The following is a 17,483-nucleotide window of genomic DNA, read 5'->3' as shown; positions in this document are numbered from 1 at the left end:
TCATGCTTGAGGAGTCCAGAGGCATTTGCTGTTCCATTCCTGTTACCCAAGTGTGGCCTCTCTGTACACCAGAGCCAAATCAAATCAGGGTGGCTCCGTGGTAGGATGAAAAAATCTGCCTGCCAATGTGGGAGATGAGGGTTCGATCCCTGGGTCAGGAAGATCCCCTGGAGAAGGAAATGGCAACCCACTCCAGTGCTCTTGCCTGGGAAATCCCATAGACAGAAGAGCGTGGCAGGCTTCAGTCCAAGAGGTCGCAAAAGAGCAGGACAACACCAGAAAAGGATAGCTTTATTTCTTTGCCAGGCAAACAGGAACACACCGAGCTCCTACCTAGAAAAACTAGGTGTCTCAATTCCAGAGGATTTGATGAAGTGTTTTATAGTCAGTTCAGTAGCTCAGTTGTGTTCGACTCTTTGCGACCCCATGAATCGCAGCACGCCAGGCCTCCCTGTCCATCACCAACTCCCGGAGTTCACTCAAACTTGCGTCCATCGAGTCGGTGATGCCATCCAGCCATCTCATCCTCTGTCGTCCCCTTCTCCTCCTGCCCCCAATCCCTCCCAGCATCAGAGTCTTTTCCAATGAGTTAACTCTTCGCATGAGGTGGCCAAAGTACTGGAGTTTCAGCTTTAGCATCATTCCTCCCAAAGAACACCCAGGACTGATCTCCTTTAGAATGGACTGGTTGGATCTCCTTGCAGTCCAAGGGACTCTCAAGAGTCTTCTCCAACACCACAGTTCAAAAGCATCAATTCCTTGGCACTTAGCTTTCTTCATCACCAACTCGATGGACGTAAGTTTGAGTGAACTCCGGGAGTTGGTGATAGACAGGCATGCCTGGTGTGCTGCAATCCATGGGGTCGTAAAGAGTCAGACACGACTGAACGACTGAACTGAACTGAACTGAACTAGCTTTCTTCACAGTCCAACTCTCACATCCATACATGACCACTGGAAAAACCATAGCCTTGACTAAACGGACCTTTGTTGGCAAAGTAATGTCTCTGCTTTTTAATATGCTATCTAGGTTGGTCATAACTTGTGTTTTATAGCAGTGGCTCAAAGATGGGATCTCTGACAAGATTAGGGTGTGAGCTGGGCTTGCAGTCCCCTAATCTCTTAGTCTTGGTGAACTTCTCTGATCTCTTTAATCTTGCCTCAAGTGGTCTCCTAGCTGCTGCTTCTTGAATAGCAACAGTTGGGATCCACCCTTTGGAACTCAGGGAAGGTCATGGAGGCTGGAGTCTTGCCCATAAGAAATGGGGGACAGAAAGGCCTCAGAGCCTGGGAGTCCCATAGGCCTCCACTCAGTTTCACTCCCACCTTCTTCACCCTTACCAAACTCATTACCTCATCTGCTACAGCTTTTCTGGTATTTTGCAGAATTTTCCAGACTCTATTCTGAGCTTTCTGGCCTTACCAATCTACCTAGTGTCAGAGCAAGAGGAGTCGTCCTTGACATTGCTTTCACTAGGGTCACCTTGATGAATGCAGCAGCAGTGGGCTGAGAAAGGGAGACTGTGACCTGGGCACAGAGAACATTGTAACAGCTGGAGGGAAGCTTGGCAGCCAGTCAAGAGCTGGACGGTCCTTGGAACTTCCCTGGCAGTTCAGTGGCTAAGACTCCACGCTCCCAAGGCAGGAGACCTGGGTTTGATCCCTGGTCAGGGAACTAGACCCCCCAAATGCTGTAATGAAAGGTCCTTCATGCCACAAATAAGACCTGGCACGGCCCCCCTCCAAAAAAAGGAGAGCTGGATGGTCCAGAGGCAGGATGGAGAAGCACAGGCTAGCCATAGTGAGCCGAGGTGTTGCTGTTGTTCAGTCGCTTAGTCGAGTCCAACTCTTTGCAACCCTATGGACTGCAGCATGCCAGGCTTTCCTGTCCTTCACCATCTCCCGGAGCTTGCTCAAACTCATGCTCATGGAATTGACAATGCCATCCAACCATCTCATCCTCTGTCGTCCCCTTCCCCTCCTGCCCTCAATCTTTCCCAGCATCAGGGTCTCTTCTAATGAGTCAGCTCTTTGCATCAGGTGGCCAAAGTATAGGAGCTTCAGCTTCAGCATTAGTCTTTCCAATGAATATTCAGGATTGATTTCCTTTAGAATTGACTGGTTTGATTTCCTTGCAGTCCAAGGGACTCTCAATAGTCTTCTTCAGCACCACAGTTCGAAAGCATCAATTCTTCACCATTCAGCCTTCTTTACGGTTCACTCTCACACTGGTACATGGCTACTGGAAAAACCAAAATGGACCTTTGTTGACAAAGTGATGTCTCTGCTTTTTTGTACAGTGTCTAGGTTTTTCATTGCTTTCCTTAAAGTGAAAGTGTTAGTTGCTAAGCCTTGTCCTACTCTTTGCTGAGCTCTATCTTTGCAATGTTATTTATTGCATTCAATAGACTACGATTTCATGTAGAAGTAACTTTTTGCTTTTCTTTTTTGGCTAAGCCATTCAGCTTGTGGGATAATAGTTCTCTCACCAGGGATGGAACCCAGGCCCCCAGCAGTAGAAGATAGGAGTCCTAACCACTGGGCTGCCAGAGAATTCTCAATGACGTAAATTTTTTTATTTCTTCTTCTTTTTTTTTTAACATGTACACACTGCTTTATTTATTTTTGGCGATGCTAGGTCTTCATTGCTGCACACAGCCTTTCTCTAGTTGCAGTACACAGGCTTATTGCAGTGGCTTCTCTTGTTGTGGAGCACCAACTCTAGGCTTGTGTGCTTCAGTAGTTCCTGGGGGCCTGGGTTCCATCCCTGGTGAGAGAACTATTATCCCACAAGCTGAATGGCTTAGCCAAAAAAGAAAAACAAAAAGTTACTTCTACATGAAATCGTAGTCTATTGAATGCAATAAATAACATTGCAAAGATAGAGCTCAGCAAAGAGTAGGACAAGGCTTAGCAACTAACACTTTCACTTTAAGGAAAGCAATGAAAAACCTAGACACTGTACGAAAAAGCAGAGACATCACTTTGTCAACAAAGGTCCATTTTGGTTTTTCCAGTAGCCATGTACCAGTGTGAGAGTGAACCGTACAGGGGCTCATTAATTGTGGCTTGCAGGCCATAGAGTGTACAGGCTTCAGTAGCTGTGGCACCTGGGCTCAGCTGCTCTGTGCCCTCTGGAATCTTCCCAGACCAGGGATTGAACCTGTGTCCCCTGCATTGGCAGGCAGATTTTTGTCCATTGTACCACCAGGAAAGATGCAACTTTTAAACGCACTGGGAAACCAAAAAAATCCCTGTGACTTGCTTTATCACAGTGCTGTGAAACTGAACCCACAATATCTCAGAGGTATGCCTGTATTGAGAGAAGAGGAAGACTGTGTTACCGGTTCAGCTATGGGCTGGCAGCACAGTTAGGCAGGCTAATGAAGGTACCAACTTTTACAGCTTACAACTACAAAATCATGTGACTTTTACCAAAATTTCTTGAATTCATCTACCACTCTCCATTCTCTTTGCCAAAAAAATTAAACTGAACCTCATCAGTTCAAGCCACTCCCATCTTTTACCAGCCTCTGGCCTTGCCCCTGAGGCATCCCAAATTTCTTTCTATAGAGTGATCTTTTCAAAAGTTAATCTGGTCAGGTCACCTCTCCCATGCCCATCCCCAAAGGTTTAAACACTTTCAGAAGTCCCTCATTGACCTTGAAGATGAAAGTTGCTCAGTCATGTCTGACTCTGCGATCCCATGGACTAGACAGTCCATGGAATTCTCCAGGCCAGAATACTGGAGTGGGTAGCCTTTCCCTTCTCCAGGGGATCTTCCCAACTCAAAGAGCAAACCCAGGGCTTCTACACTGCAGGTCGATTCTTTACCAGATGAGCCACAAGAGAAGCCCATTGACTTTAAGTTAAATTAAATACTCCTTGACAGATAAATAGGGTCCCGCCAGATCAGGTTTGCCACTCGCCCTTACCTCTCCCCACCCACAACCAAAAGGAATCCAAGCCCTTGCAGTTCCCATAGCAGAATTTCTTGCTGGCAATAATAATTGTTTCTCTCTTACTGTATTGCCATGACCAGCTAGTTCCTTCTGGTCATTCATGGTGCAGTTGCCATGTCGTCCGCTCGGGAGAGGCTTTCCTACTCTACATGTTCACCCTACTTTAGCAATTTCACACTGTATTCTAACTGGCTGTTCACCTCCTAGTTACCTCTCTGTCTCTACCCTTATTCCAAGACTGTGGGTTCCTTGGCAGCCGAGGCTCTCCTAGTATTTGTTAGAGCATAACATCCAGCACAATGGCAGGCATATAAATGTTCGATCAATATTCACTGAATGGCTAAGTGAACAAATCAACTGATTGCTAAGGATGACCCCTATTTGCAGTACGCAATTGCTTTAATAATTAAGATTTCTTAGAAATAAATATAGTAAAATTAAAATATACTTTTCCCAGTACATGCAAAAGAAAGCCTGTTTTCCCTTGAGTATTTTCCCAAGGGTTTGTAAACTTGTGCCATGGACCTTTTTTATACTATGGTTTGTGAACCCCTTCACAGGATATTTTTGTGTGCATGTCCGACTCTTTGCAACCCCATGGACTGTAGCCCTCCAGACTCCTCTGTCCATGGGGATTCTCCAGGCAAGAACACTGGAATGGGTTGCCATGTCTTCTTCCAGGGGATCTTCCCAATCCAGGGATTGAACCCAGGTCTCCCACATTGCAGGCAGATTCTTCACCTTCTGAGCCACCAGGGAACTCCTGTATTTTTTAAATACAAATAATAAAATACTGTTACATAGGAACCAATATGATTGCTGTGTGGTTTGTTGCCTACATTCATAGTGGAGAAACATGTTAAATTTCAGATAGAAGTTCTAACCTCACTGTTTAACTAAACAGATTGGAGGAAAATATGTATCTCAAATACAATTTAAAGAGTTCACTTAAATTTTACAGAAAAGTCACTGAGGCTATAAAAGGAAGACACAAAGCGAAGTGCTAACACCACCAGTGACCCTAAGTGAATAACCAGTAAGATGACGTGGGTGAGAAAATGCACCTTGGCATTTTTATTTTCCAGGAAAATAAATCTTTTGCCACATGAAGGTCTACAAGTTGCAGTGGGGAAACCAGACGGCAATCTTGAACCAGACGCTTCAGTTAGTACATACTTTATATGGGCTGCTTTACAATTGATTGTGTGATATTCTAAAACTGAGAATTTATGATTAACATAATTGCATCCCATCCTTTGGATCTCCCTAATTTTTCCTTTTGGGCTTCCCTGGTGGTCAGTGGTAAAGAACTTTCTGCCAACACAGGTGATGAGGGTTTAATCACTGGGTCACAAAGATCTGCTGGAGAAGGGGATGGCAACCCACCCCAGTATTCTTGCCTGGGAAATCCGATGAACAGAGGAGTCTGGTGGGCTACATTCCATGGTGTTGCAAAGAGTCAAATATGATTTAGTGACTAAACAACAACAACAGAGAATTGTCCCTTTACAAATAATTTTCCTATAATCACATAACCAAACCTAATGAATCTTGATGAATAAATGTCTCATCTATACCTAAATAATATGTAGTATTGTCCTAGAACTACAAACTTGTTTCGCTTTGTTTTTATATTGGAGTATCCTTGATTACCTCATTTCACTTCCCTGGTGGCTCAGACTGTAAAGAGTCTGCCTACAATGAGGGAGACCAGGGTTCAGTCCCTGGGTTGGGAAGATCTCCTGGAGAAGGAAATGGCAACCCATTCTAGTATAATTGCCTGGAAAATCCCATGGATGGAGGAGCCTGGTAAGCTACAGTCTATGGGGTCGCAATGAGTCCGACCCGACTGAGCAACTTCACTTATCCTTGATTAAGTATGTTATGTTAATTTCAGATGTACAGCGAAATGATTCAGTTATACTTCTACATATGTATTTTTTTTTTCAAAAGTCTTTCCCAGTTAGGTTGTTACATTATACTGAGCAAAGTTCCTTGTGCTATACAGTAGGTCCTTGCTGGTTACACATTTCAAATAGAGCAGTGTGTACATGTCAATCCCAAACTCCCTAACTATCCCTCCCCGCCTACACTTCCCCCTTGGTAACTATAAGTTCGTTCTCTAAGTCTGTGACTCTATTTCTGTACAAACCTGTTTTTAATTGACAGATATTTAAAATACATAACTTTATTTCTGTATACAAAAAAGGAGAATTTTGACACGGTCCCTAAGCCTCTGATTCGTTTTCAGATCTTCTCAAACATTTTCCACATTCCCTTTCTCCTCCGCCTTCCCCCACGTCTACAAATCTCGTTTCTTTTGGCTGGGACTCTCGCGAGATGTCGAGGTCTCATGAATTCTCCCATGAGCCACCGCTCTTCCTTTTCCGGTAAGCGGCCTGAGGTGAGTGTGTTTTCGGCATCTTTCTCTAGGGATGAATCCTCCGGTAATCCCTGCCATCCTGGCATTCTCGGCGCCAATTTCGAGACCCTCAGAAGAAGGATTCTCGCGCCTACTGATTCCTCCTTGGTGGAGCAGTTCTGTGCGGGGGGACGCGTCGGAGCCCCCGGCTCGGCGCCCCTGCGCTGTCGGGCCTCTACAGGCCGCAGTGGGCGAGAATGGGGGTGACGAGGTTAGAGGCCGGCTGTGGTCGGTGCCGACTCCTGAGGGCCAGTGTCTCGCGGTGAGTGGTGGCCGCGAACGCTGCGCATTTGGGGCCGAATGGAGAGAAAGTTTTGGGGGGAAATAAGGTCAAGTTGGGTCGAGGTTTACTCAGTGGCTGAACGTGAGTTGAACTGCGCTTAACGCGGATAATACCCTGAAAGTGTGTGGAAAGCTTGGCTTTCTTGCGAATCTGTGTGAGTAAAGGAGGTTATTGTAGAGGGGTGTCGTTAGGTCGCGTTAACCTTGACTTGAAGGGTCTGATGCTGAGCAGGGCGCTGGGCTGCTCCGCACGGATACTTGAATCCAGATTTGGATGGAAACGGGCTGTGTTTTCTTTCAGAGGGTTAGGGGAAGGGCGTCTGTGTCACTAGTCTTAGTGTCAACGCTGCTGTAGGCATCTAGTGGTAGCTGAGATGAAACTGGATTGAGAGGAGGATGGCTGCAATGATGGCATTTCTTAGGACACCTTTGGATTAATCATGAAAACAACTACTCTCTGAGCAGCTGTGGACAGAGTTTATAGTACATATTAAACTGTGAGTTGCTGTAAATACATGTTGACAGTTATTCTTGCTCCCAGGTGACTCCTAAAAATGGTGCGCTATTCACTTGACCCAGAAAACCCCACAAAATGTAAGTGAGCAAGCAGCTTTTCTTATTTTGGAGTATGAGGCACCCAGATACCAAGATTAACCCAAAAAATTTTTTTCTGGTATTTTTTAGCATGCAAATCAAGAGGTTCAAATCTTCGTGTACACTTTAAGGTATGTGAATCATAGTTATGCTCTGAAAGAGTTGTTCCTTGAGTATTTTTTAACCGTTCTGAAAAGGTCGCTGCGATGATGTGTTTCTTAGGACACCTTTGGATTCACCATGAAAATAAATCCATTTCTGAGCAGCCACCTTTTAATGAACACCTTGACTTAGGATTTGTGGAATTGGGTAAAATTACCAGAGAACTGCTTGAGAAACTAGTGCACAGATCAAGATGATAATGGAGAATATATTAACAGTGAATAAACAGGTTTAGGATTCACATTTCTCCACCTTCAAAGCAAGCCTCCCTGGCTCATAACAGATTGTGTAATATGTTTCAAGAAGGGAAAGGATTTGGCTCTTGATAAAGGTTGACACTTTGGAAATACTGGAATTTGTTTAAATCTGATTTTTTTTTTTAAGGGTAGCTAATTCACAGCTTACATTATTTATGTTTAGAACACTCGTGAAACTGCCCAGGCCATAAAGGGTATGCATATCCGAAAAGCCACCAAGTATCTGAAGGACGTCACGTTAAAGAAGCAGTGTGTGCCGTTCCGCCGCTACAACGGTGGAGTTGGCAGGTGTGCACAGGTAAGAGTTCCTAGTTGTCATTTAAAAAGACAGTTTGTTAGGGAAGGGAGTAGATAAAGTAAAAATGGCCAATGTCTTCCCTTTACTGAGGCTCCTTATGGTTGCTGTGATGACAGTCTTTGGGACACCTTTGGATTAACCATGAAAAAAAGCATGTTTTGAACAACCTTGATGTTGGTCGAAGTAGATTCATCGAGTAACATTGATTTAAATAGAGGGAAGTTACTAATAAACTCTCTTTTGTTTTTTAGGCCAAACAGTGGGGCTGGACTCAGGGTCGATGGCCCAAAAAGAGTGCTGAATTTTTACTACACATGCTCAAAAATGCAGAGAGTAATGCTGAACTTAAGGTACCCACACTATAAGCATCTTTACACACGCAGCTTGGGTTGTTGACTCAGTAACAGTTGTTGTCTGGATCTATTTTCTTGGTTGACTTGTTTTTACTTTGACTTGATGAAAGTAGCAAAATTTCCGATTAAAAGGACTATTTTAAATCTCTACTTTCAGTTTCCAACAGGAAAAAAGTTTCTTTTAATAAAGCAATTCAGGAGCATGGTCTGCAGTAATTTCAAGCCTAAAACTCTAGAATTACCCCCACACACAGACATAATCCCAGTACATGCAAGAGAAACGCTTTTTCTTCTTACCTTGAGTATTTTACCAAGGGGTTGTAATCTTGTGCTGTGTTAGTGCTCAGTAGTGTCCAACTCTGTGACCCTGTGGACTGTAGCTGGATCATCTGTCCATGGAATTCTCCATGCAAGAATACTGGAGTGGGATTGAACCAGGTTTCTTGCATTGCAGGCAGATTCTTTACCATCTGAGCCACCAGGGAAGCCTTTTTTATACTGAGGTTTGTGAACCCCTTCACAGCGTATATTTAAATACAAATAAATACAGTTACAAAGGAACCATATGATTGACATGTGGTTTGTTGCCTACATTCATAATGAAGAGATGTTAAATTTCAGAGGTCAAAACAGCACTGTGTAACTGAACAAATCTTGTACCAACTAAACAGATTTATCTATTTGAGCAGTTATCCTTTACCTTTTTGCATTTGAAAAACTGGGTTAGAACTGGAATTAATATAGGTCTGTTTAGCTGTAGCCCTTGTAGCTAATCCTTGCCATCATCAAGCTTAGACATACATCCTTTGAGATTCCTGTAACTCCACTCCCTAATGAATACCACTTATAAAATAGGTGCAGATACCAGCACTGAGTTTTGGTAATTACTTAGATTTAAGGGAGGGAACTTAGAATGAAATTTTAAAAATATATATATATGCTATTTAAAGTCATAAGGACTTGAATGATAGTTTATGGTGTTAAGATAAAGGTATTACCTGATATAAAAATTTTTTTAAATGTTACATGATTTTGCTCCCTTTTCCCAGGGCTTAGATGTAGATTCTCTGGTCATTGAGCACATCCAAGTGAACAAAGCCCCCAAGATGCGACGCAGGACTTACAGAGCTCACGGTCGGATCAACCCCTACATGAGCTCTCCCTGCCACATTGAGATGATCCTTACTGAAAAAGAACAGATTGTTCCTAAACCAGAAGAGGAGGTTGCACAGAAGAAAAAGGTAAATTACTTAGTCTCTGCTGTTTCACTTGGTGTATTAGATTGTGGTTGCTGTGATGACTAACTTAGGACACCTTTGGAATAACCATGAAAGGAAGCTATTCTGAGCAACCACCAACCTCTTACAATCATTTTATTTTGGCTTTCATAAGTCTCATTAGTTTTGTTTTCTTTTAATCTTGGAAGATTATTTTTTATTTTAATTGGAGGTTAATTACAATGTTGTGGTCGTTTTTGCCATACATTCACATGAATCAACCATGGGTGTACATGTGTTCCCCATCCTGAACCCCGTCCCTGCCCTCCCCATCCCATCCCTCAGGGTCATCCCAGAGCACCAGCCCCGAGCACCCTGTCTCATGCATTGAACCTGCACTGGTGATCTGTTTCACGTGTTTCAATCCATCCTCGCCTTCTCCTAGAGTCCAAAAGTCTGTTCTTTACATCTGTGTCTCTTGTCTCGATTATAGGGTCATCGTTACCATCTTTCTAAATTCCACATATATGCATTAATATGCTGTATTGGTGTTTTTCTTTCTGACTTCACTCTATAATAGTCTCCAGTTTCATCCACCTCATTAGAACTGATTCAAATGCATTTTTTTATTAGCTGAGTAATATTCCGTTGTGTATATGTACCACAGCTTTCTTATCCTCATTAGTTTCTTAACATCGAGCGGGAATTTCGTATCATTCAGTGTGTTAAAACTGTGTGATTATATGCTGATGTCCACACCTAGATGGCCGTGACCACTTCAGATGTAATTTATCTGGAATGGGGCACCTCCTCCCTGCAGTCCCTTTCTCCAAGAAACTTATTTTCAGTAAATGATTACATTTAGTTCTTTAGCCTGGAACCTGGGAGTGACTCAAATCCTAATGTATCTGTCTTCTGTCGATATTATCCTCCATCCTTTTTTGCCACTTGGTTATTTCCAGCTGGGCTCCCAGCCTGTAGTCTTCCTTCTGCTCTAATTGCCTCCTGGCTGCCTTTCTCTCTGTGCCACTTCTTTATGCCAAAGGACTCATTCCCTTTATGATGAAATTTCCAATTACCTTCATTAAGATATAACTTCCTCTTTTAGATGTGTGGTTCTCCTGGAATCATTCTTCTAATAGTGCTTTTATTTTTTCTTTCCCCAGATATCCCAGAAGAAACTGAAGAAACAAAAACTTATGGCCCGGGAATAAATGCCGCAAAAAATAAATGCAAATAAAAGTAAAATTGTTGGTTGTCTTAATTAGTAAATGTATTTCAAGCGTTAGCACAAAATGGATCAAATGAGTTTTCATTAACAGGTTGTTTTGCATCTTTTGGTACTTGTATAAAATGGAATTGAGAACATGGGAAAATTTCTGACTCTCTTTTCCACCTACTTTATTGAACTTAAAGCACCCTAAGTCTGCTACTCGGAGAAGGCAATGGAACCCCACTCCAGTAGTCTTGCCTGGAAAATCCCATGGGCGGAGGAGCCTGGAAGGCTGCAGTCCATGGGGTCGCGGAGAGTGACTTCGCTTTCATGCATTGGAGAAGGAAATGGCAACCCACTCCAGTGTTCTTGCCTGGAGAATCCCAGGAATGGGGGGCCTGGTGGGCTGCCAGCTATGGGGTTGTATAGGGTCGGACATGACTGAAGTGACTTAGTAGCAGCAGCAAGTCTGCTACTAAAGTAGCATTTACTGTATTGAGTTATGCATCCATAAACTGGGGTTGTAGAGGCTTTTCTGTATCACAAAGAGGAACCTTAGCAGTGGTTGACTTGTCACCTAACCCAATCCAGCCCTGAGTTTATGTTGATTTGTCTGTTCTGGACTTTTCGTCTAAATCACAATGCTTTGACTTAGCACGTTTTGTTTTTTTTTCCCCAGGGTTTTTGTTGTGGCATAAGGTGTTAGTTTCATTTGTGTCCTCTTTACACGGGACTAGCCTGCCAAGCTCATCTGTCCATTGGATTATCCCAGCAAGAATACTGGAATGGGTTTCCTCCAGGGGAGTCTTCATGACTCGGATTGAATTTAGTGAACATTGGAGGACCTGCAGGACTCCTAAAGCAGTAGCATTTACTGCTACTGCTATGTGTGAGTTGCTCAGTCGTGTCCAACTCTGGTACCCCACGGACTGTAGCCTGCCAGGCTGCTTTGTCCATGGAATAATCCAGGCAAGAATACTGGAGTGGATTGCCATTCTCTTCTCCAGAGGAACTTCCCAACCCAGGGGTCAAACCCTGGTCTGCATTGCACGCAGGCTCTTCACTGAGCTACCAAAATGTAGGATCAGTGAAAGTTGCTCAGTCGTGTCCGACTCTGCGACCCCACAGGCTACAGTCCATAGGATTCTCCAGGCCAGAATACTGCAGTGGGTAGCCATTCCCCTCTCCAGGTGATTTTCACAATCCAGGGATCAAACCCAGGTCTCCCGCACTGCAGGCACATTCTTTACCAGCTGAGCCATCAGGGAAGCCAGGATCAATCAAAGACTAGCTGTCCCAATGGGAGTGAAGTGGTACAGCCATTTTCTGTAAAGATAAATCCCTCAAAATCGACTTGAATGTTAATTTCCCCTGCTCTGGAATTTAAGACCCTTGTAGTGGGTCTTAAAATGGGGAAGGAAGTGTCAACCCACTCGAATTTTTGGCCGGGAAGTCCCACGAACAGGATCCTGGCCGGCTACAGTCCACTGGATCGCAAAAAGTCGGGAGACTTAGCGACTGAACAGGGTGAGGAGCTCAGCCACAGCTGCATTCGAAAACAGCCTAGCCGTCGCTGTGAAGCAAGCGTTCACACAGGTGGTGAGCCGCTCGCAAACGCGCCATCCTCCGGGCGGAGCGTCCTGGGTCTCGCTCAGCGACGGGGCACCTAGGGAAGCGAGCGCTTCCGCCTCGCCTGCAGGCTCGAGTGACGGCTGCGGCCGCGCCGGAAGTCGTCCGCGCCCCCTGCGGGCGTCCCCGTTACGTCCGGCGCGTCGTCAGGCTGACGCAGACGCGCCTTTGTCGGCCCCTCCTGCGGTGCCATTGGCTCGGCTGTGGTGACTCCCCGCGACCCTCTTTCCGGAAGCGTGGATAGTGTCCCTGGGACTTGGTCGTCGCGGGTGAGCCGGACCCGGTAGTGGTCTGGGGGGATCGGGGCGGCGTGGGCGGCGGCCTCGGTGCGCAGCGCGGCTCTCCTGCCCTCACGGTACACCAGCCCCCAGCCCCGCGCCCGCCTCTCGTCCACCTCGCCCTTTGCCTGCCCTGCGCCCTCGTCCACCCGCTGCTGCCTCTTCTTACCTCCGGATCCGCTCTCTGGCCTGAACTGTCGGTATCACTTTTTATTATCGTCACCCCCGTTCTCTCTTCCTCTCTCCTGTCTCAGTCCTTACCTTTGACTCGGCCTGACCCGCTCTCTTGTCTCCAGACTGATTTCTGGAGGACTGATTCCTTCCAGGAGCTGACGTTTTCCCTCCACAGCTGCTCCCTGTTCTCATAGAACAGCTTTTTCGTGTTCCATTGTATTGGATTAAGTCGAATGAAAGAAATTCCTGTCCTCCAGCAGTTTGGATCCATTTATCTCACTGTGTTGTAATATTCGAGAATTGGCTTAGAGACAGTAAATAAAATTATTTTTTATCAATTTATCATAGCCACCTCTAGACCTTTCTAAGCCAGTTTCTAGGCCTTTCTAAGCCATAATTATGACAGAAGTAACTAGTAGTAATTGTTCTTGAGAATTTATTTAAAACAATTTCAGGTAGGTTAGAAATGTGGATCTTTATGATGGAACGATTGCAAGTCATCGTATTATCCTAGATCTCGGTAGCGTTGCCAGTTGTTTTGAAGGGTTTCATTGCTTTTTAAAGTTTGTTAGAAAGGGGAATAACATGGAGATTGTGTGTTTTGGGAAGGAAAAATGGAAGAGTGTTTAGCTAGGAAACCAGAATTAGGAGTTCTGGTTTTAGCCAGCTCTAGTTACCTAAAGTGTGGGCTTTGGACAGGTTACAACTTTTGAATCTGTTTTGGTTTTTTTTTTGTTTTGTTTTGTTTTTTCTTATAGTAACAACACTTAAATAGTACTTATCGTATTCGGACGCTGTTCTGAGCTTTGTATTCCTATTATCTAGTCCACACTACATCTTTTCATATAGGTACTAATATATATCTTCCTTTTACACATGGAAGAATTACGGCACTGTCTGGTCAAATAACGTGCTCAGGAACACTGTCTAGAAAATAGTGAAAGCAGGTCTCAAATCCAGGCAGCTGCCCTGGTTCCTGCTTGATTATTATGCTTAGGTACTTGTTAAGACCTAAACCAATCTGAAGCGCTTCAGATGAGATTCTAAAAGTCTAGTAGCCCAAAATAATGATTCCTTGTAAGATGCTGAAAAAGACTCATGCTTCTTTGGTTTATTTTGACCAGAGGATATGTTCTTTAAAATTTTGGAACAAAATGTTTTTGGCAAATTCCTAAATTATTTTAATTTAGCTAGCACGTGTGAGGACACAACGGAAGTCAAGTTAGCACACACATGAGCTGCTGCTGCTAAGTCGCTTTAGTCGCGTCCGACTCTGTGCAACCCCATAGATGGCAGCCCACTAGGCTCTCCCATCCCTGGGATTCTCCAGGCAAGAACACTGGAGTGGGTTGCCATTTCCTTCTCCAATGCATGAAAGTGAAGTCTCTCAGTCGTGTCCGACTCTTTGTGACCCTGTGGACCATAGCCTGCCAGGCTCCACTGTCCATGGGATTCTCCAGGCAGAAATACAGAAGTGTGGGTTGCTACGCCCTCCTCCAGGGGATCTGCCTACTCAAGAGATCCAACCTTCGTCTCTTCTGTCTCCCGCCTTTGCAGGCAGGTTCTTTCCCACCACTCGTGCCACCTGAGACTAGAGGACTGTTTTAAAGAATCCAGTTTTGAATCCTTTGTAAAATAGTGGTCATTCCCTGATGTACATCTACATTTTTATTTCAGATTGGATTATCTATACCATTCCTCGCTTATATTGTGAATCATTTTAAATTGCCTAGTTTAACAATGCTTACTCATTCACCAGTAATTACTCCGAATTCCTTAATGTTTGGGTGACTCCTTTTCTTTATATGTAAATGGAAATGCTAGAGTACCCAACCTCACTAGGTGTTTTGAAGATTAAATGAGCTGATGTGTATAAAGGGCTTAATTGCCTCATTCTCAGTGCCAAGAAGTGTTGGATGATGACCCCATAGACTGTAGCCCTCCAGGCTCCTCTGTCCATGGGATTTCCCAGGCAAGGATACTAGAGTGAATTGCCATCTCCTTCTCCAGGGGATCTTCCCCACCCAGGGACTGAACCCATGTCTCTTGCATTGACAGGCGGATTCCTTATCATTGAGCCACCTGGGAAGCCCTGTCTTTCCTTCATCAACAAATTTACGGTTTTGGAGAGTTTTGGCGGCAGGCTTATCCTCACTCTTATTTTCAAGTCTGCCACCTCTTACTCCTTTCCCTTATAGACAGCAGCATTTTTATGAATAGACTCTTGCTTTACGATAGTACCTGTAATGTGATTTAAGTTTTTCCTTCAGTGTAGAAATAGTCTTTTTATATATTTTAATCTAGGTGAATTCCTTCAGTCATTAATCTGTGATGATCTAATTTTTTTTTCTGCTGTTTGTCAATAGTTCAGGAACTCATATCTGGGACAATGGTGTGCATTCCCTGCATCGTAATTCCAGTTCTGCTCTGGGTCTACAAAAAGTTCCTGGAGCCATATATATACCCTCTGATCTCCCCCTTTGTTAGCCGTATGTGGCCTCGGAAAGCTATACAAGAAACCAATGATAAAAACAAAGGCAAAGTAGACTATAAGGTAAGAACATTAAAATGCCTTGAATGGGTGGGGGCAGTACACTCAGGGTAAAATAGTGACTTTTGGAAAGTCAAGTTCTTTGAACCAGAAGCTTCATTAATATGTTTAAATTTCCAGAGAAGGAGAAATACGTATGATATCCCTTATATGTGGAATCTAAAAATGTAAATGATACAAATGAACTTACTTACAAAACAGAGACAGACTTACAAAACGAACTTATGTTTGCCAGAGAGAAGAGTTAGAGAGTTTGGGATGGACATATACACTGCTATTTTTAAAATGGATAACCAACAAGGACCTACTGTGTAGCACATGGAACTCTGCTCAGTGTTATGTGGCAGCCTGGATTCGAGGGGGTTTGGAGGGAGAATGGATGCATGTATCTGTATGGCTGAGTCCCTTCACTGTTCATCTGAAACTATCACAACATTGTTAATCAGCTATACTCCAATATAAAATAAAAAGTTCAAAAGAAAAAAAATACTAAATTCTAAATTTCTCTCTTTTTTAAAATAGGGGTTTGGAATTTTCTTATAAGAGATGTAATGAGTAGATTCATAGAGGTTTTCTTCTTGTAATGCAGTTATTTTTTTAAATGAATATTTAGACAGCTTGTTTTCCTTAGTGTTGGTGATTGTTAAATTCAATCACCTGCACAAATTTAGCCATCCTGCACATTTCCAGTAGGTTTTTCATTCTGAAGTTTGTGTTTTTAAAGAGAATATCTCTTACAATGTCTTTTTGTGGTAATAATATCTAAAATGTTTTCTCACTTTAGGGTGCAGACATAAATGGATTACCAACAAGAGGACCAACAGAAATGTGTGATAAAAAGAAAGACTAAACTGATTGTCCCAAAGGATCTCATTGTTTTAAAAATGGACCTGATACTATGAAGCACCTTCTTTTTAATTGTCTCTGATCTTTTTCCAAGACCAGAATTTGGGTTAGATATTAATAGTTTAGACATTTACCTGATGCTAATCAGGGAATACCTGGTATTTGTATTTAAAATGTAGCTAGTTATATTTAACAACCTCATTTCTAAGTTCCTTTTACATTAAAGTAGCTTTCATTTCTTTTATTGCAGTTTTAAAAATATGAGTAAATATATAAGGTTTGTGCCAGTGGACACTGTTACTAAGTCAGTACCTAGAAATTTTGAGGGGCTCTAGCTTTTTTTATTCAGGCTCTTCAAATTTGAGGAGTGTAATTTTACTGTGAAACATTGCAGTGAGACTGTGCAGTCAAATGAAAGGTAGTTTTTAGAGATGATAATGACTTGAAATAAAGATGTAATTACTGTCCAACTCAAAGGAGTAGCTTATCTGTGAGAATAGTAATTACTATTTATTACTCTGAGGAAGATAGAAAAGACAGGGAAATAGGGGAAACCTCTCTGAAAAATGGAACATCTTTTACATAAATGTCTAATGTGTAATATAAAATTCTAATCCTTGTTTTGTTCCTTCTGTTCCTACAAATGTATTAAATAGCTTGTTGTTCTTTTTTCTTTTAAATATTTAAAAGCAAGATTTTTTAACCACATCAGAAAGCAGGATTGGAAGAGTGTGATGGCATCAGGATAGTTATGGGGCAGTGATACTTTCTTCTTTTAAAAAAAAAAATTTAGATTGTGTCAGTTATTTTGTTTCATAGTAATACACCCTAAAGTTAGTGGTTTTTAGCAACAGTGATGTGACTGGTAAGTTACTTGCTGGTGTGGACCTGTCTGCATGGTCTTTCATCCCTGGGCTTCTTCCCTCTACTGTTGGGATACACAAATATTCAAAGATGACAAGACATATCTAATGTTTGTTCTCTCTGAAGCAACGAGAAGTTAGAAGGAACTCCCCACCTTGGGTCCCCAGTGAAGTCCTGGATCTTAATTGAGGCTGTGTTAAACTGTGTCTGGTTAAGTCATTGATCCACCTTGAACTTCCTTTGATGGAAATGAGTCTGTTTCAGCTTTTCTACCCCAGCACACCTGAGGGATTAGATAAATTCCTGTTAGCAGCTAAATCCAATTGATTAATTTGGATTGCTTTTTAAGGTATTAAAAACGATATTGTGAAAGTAGCAGAT

At 43.1% G+C, this 17,483-nt stretch overlaps 2 protein-coding genes and 4 non-coding genes across 9 annotated transcripts; all 6 read left to right on the top strand.

Moving 5' to 3' along the window:
• Positions 1-6,344: 6,344 nt before the first annotated feature.
• On the top strand, positions 6,345-10,843 carry RPL17 (ribosomal protein L17). Its single transcript, XM_069568510.1, has 7 exons — positions 6,345-6,646; positions 7,208-7,260; positions 7,351-7,391; positions 7,843-7,977; positions 8,229-8,327; positions 9,380-9,571; positions 10,714-10,843. The coding sequence occupies exons 2-7, from the start codon at positions 7,221-7,223 to the stop codon at positions 10,759-10,761; spliced, it is 555 nt and encodes a 184-aa protein (XP_069424611.1). The 5' UTR covers positions 6,345-6,646; positions 7,208-7,220; the 3' UTR covers positions 10,762-10,843.
• On the top strand, positions 7,067-7,132 carry LOC138428573 (small nucleolar RNA SNORD58). The gene has a single exon (XR_011252511.1). It is a non-coding gene; the product is annotated as a small nucleolar RNA SNORD58 (small nucleolar RNA).
• On the top strand, positions 7,462-7,527 carry LOC138428574 (small nucleolar RNA SNORD58). The gene has a single exon (XR_011252512.1). It is a non-coding gene; the product is annotated as a small nucleolar RNA SNORD58 (small nucleolar RNA).
• LOC138428575 (small nucleolar RNA SNORD58) lies at positions 8,079-8,144 on the top strand. Its single transcript, XR_011252513.1, has one exon. It is a non-coding gene; the product is annotated as a small nucleolar RNA SNORD58 (small nucleolar RNA).
• Positions 9,619-9,682, top strand: LOC138428572 (small nucleolar RNA SNORD58). Its single transcript, XR_011252510.1, has one exon. It is a non-coding gene; the product is annotated as a small nucleolar RNA SNORD58 (small nucleolar RNA).
• A 1,722-nt stretch (positions 10,844-12,565) lies between the features above and the next one.
• C23H18orf32 (chromosome 23 C18orf32 homolog) lies at positions 12,566-16,857 on the top strand. Of its 4 annotated transcripts, none has more exons than XM_069568506.1 (3): positions 12,566-12,658; positions 15,208-15,395; positions 16,177-16,857. In XM_069568506.1, exons 2-3 carry the CDS (start codon positions 15,231-15,233, stop codon positions 16,240-16,242), a joined length of 231 nt encoding a protein of 76 aa, XP_069424607.1. In that variant the 5' UTR covers positions 12,566-12,658; positions 15,208-15,230; the 3' UTR covers positions 16,243-16,857. The 4 variants fall into 4 exon arrangements, with proteins under 4 accessions (XP_069424607.1, XP_069424610.1, XP_069424608.1 ...); XM_069568509.1 differs by having other exon boundaries at positions 12,583-12,672; XM_069568507.1 differs by having other exon boundaries at positions 12,635-12,744.
• The last annotated feature ends 626 nt before the right edge of the window (positions 16,858-17,483 follow it).

Source organism: Ovis canadensis, chromosome 23 (genome assembly GCF_042477335.2).
Source record: "Ovis canadensis isolate MfBH-ARS-UI-01 breed Bighorn chromosome 23, ARS-UI_OviCan_v2, whole genome shotgun sequence".
Lineage (NCBI taxonomy): Eukaryota > Metazoa > Chordata > Mammalia > Artiodactyla > Bovidae > Ovis > Ovis canadensis.
This window is presented reverse-complemented; position numbering and strand designations above follow the sequence as displayed.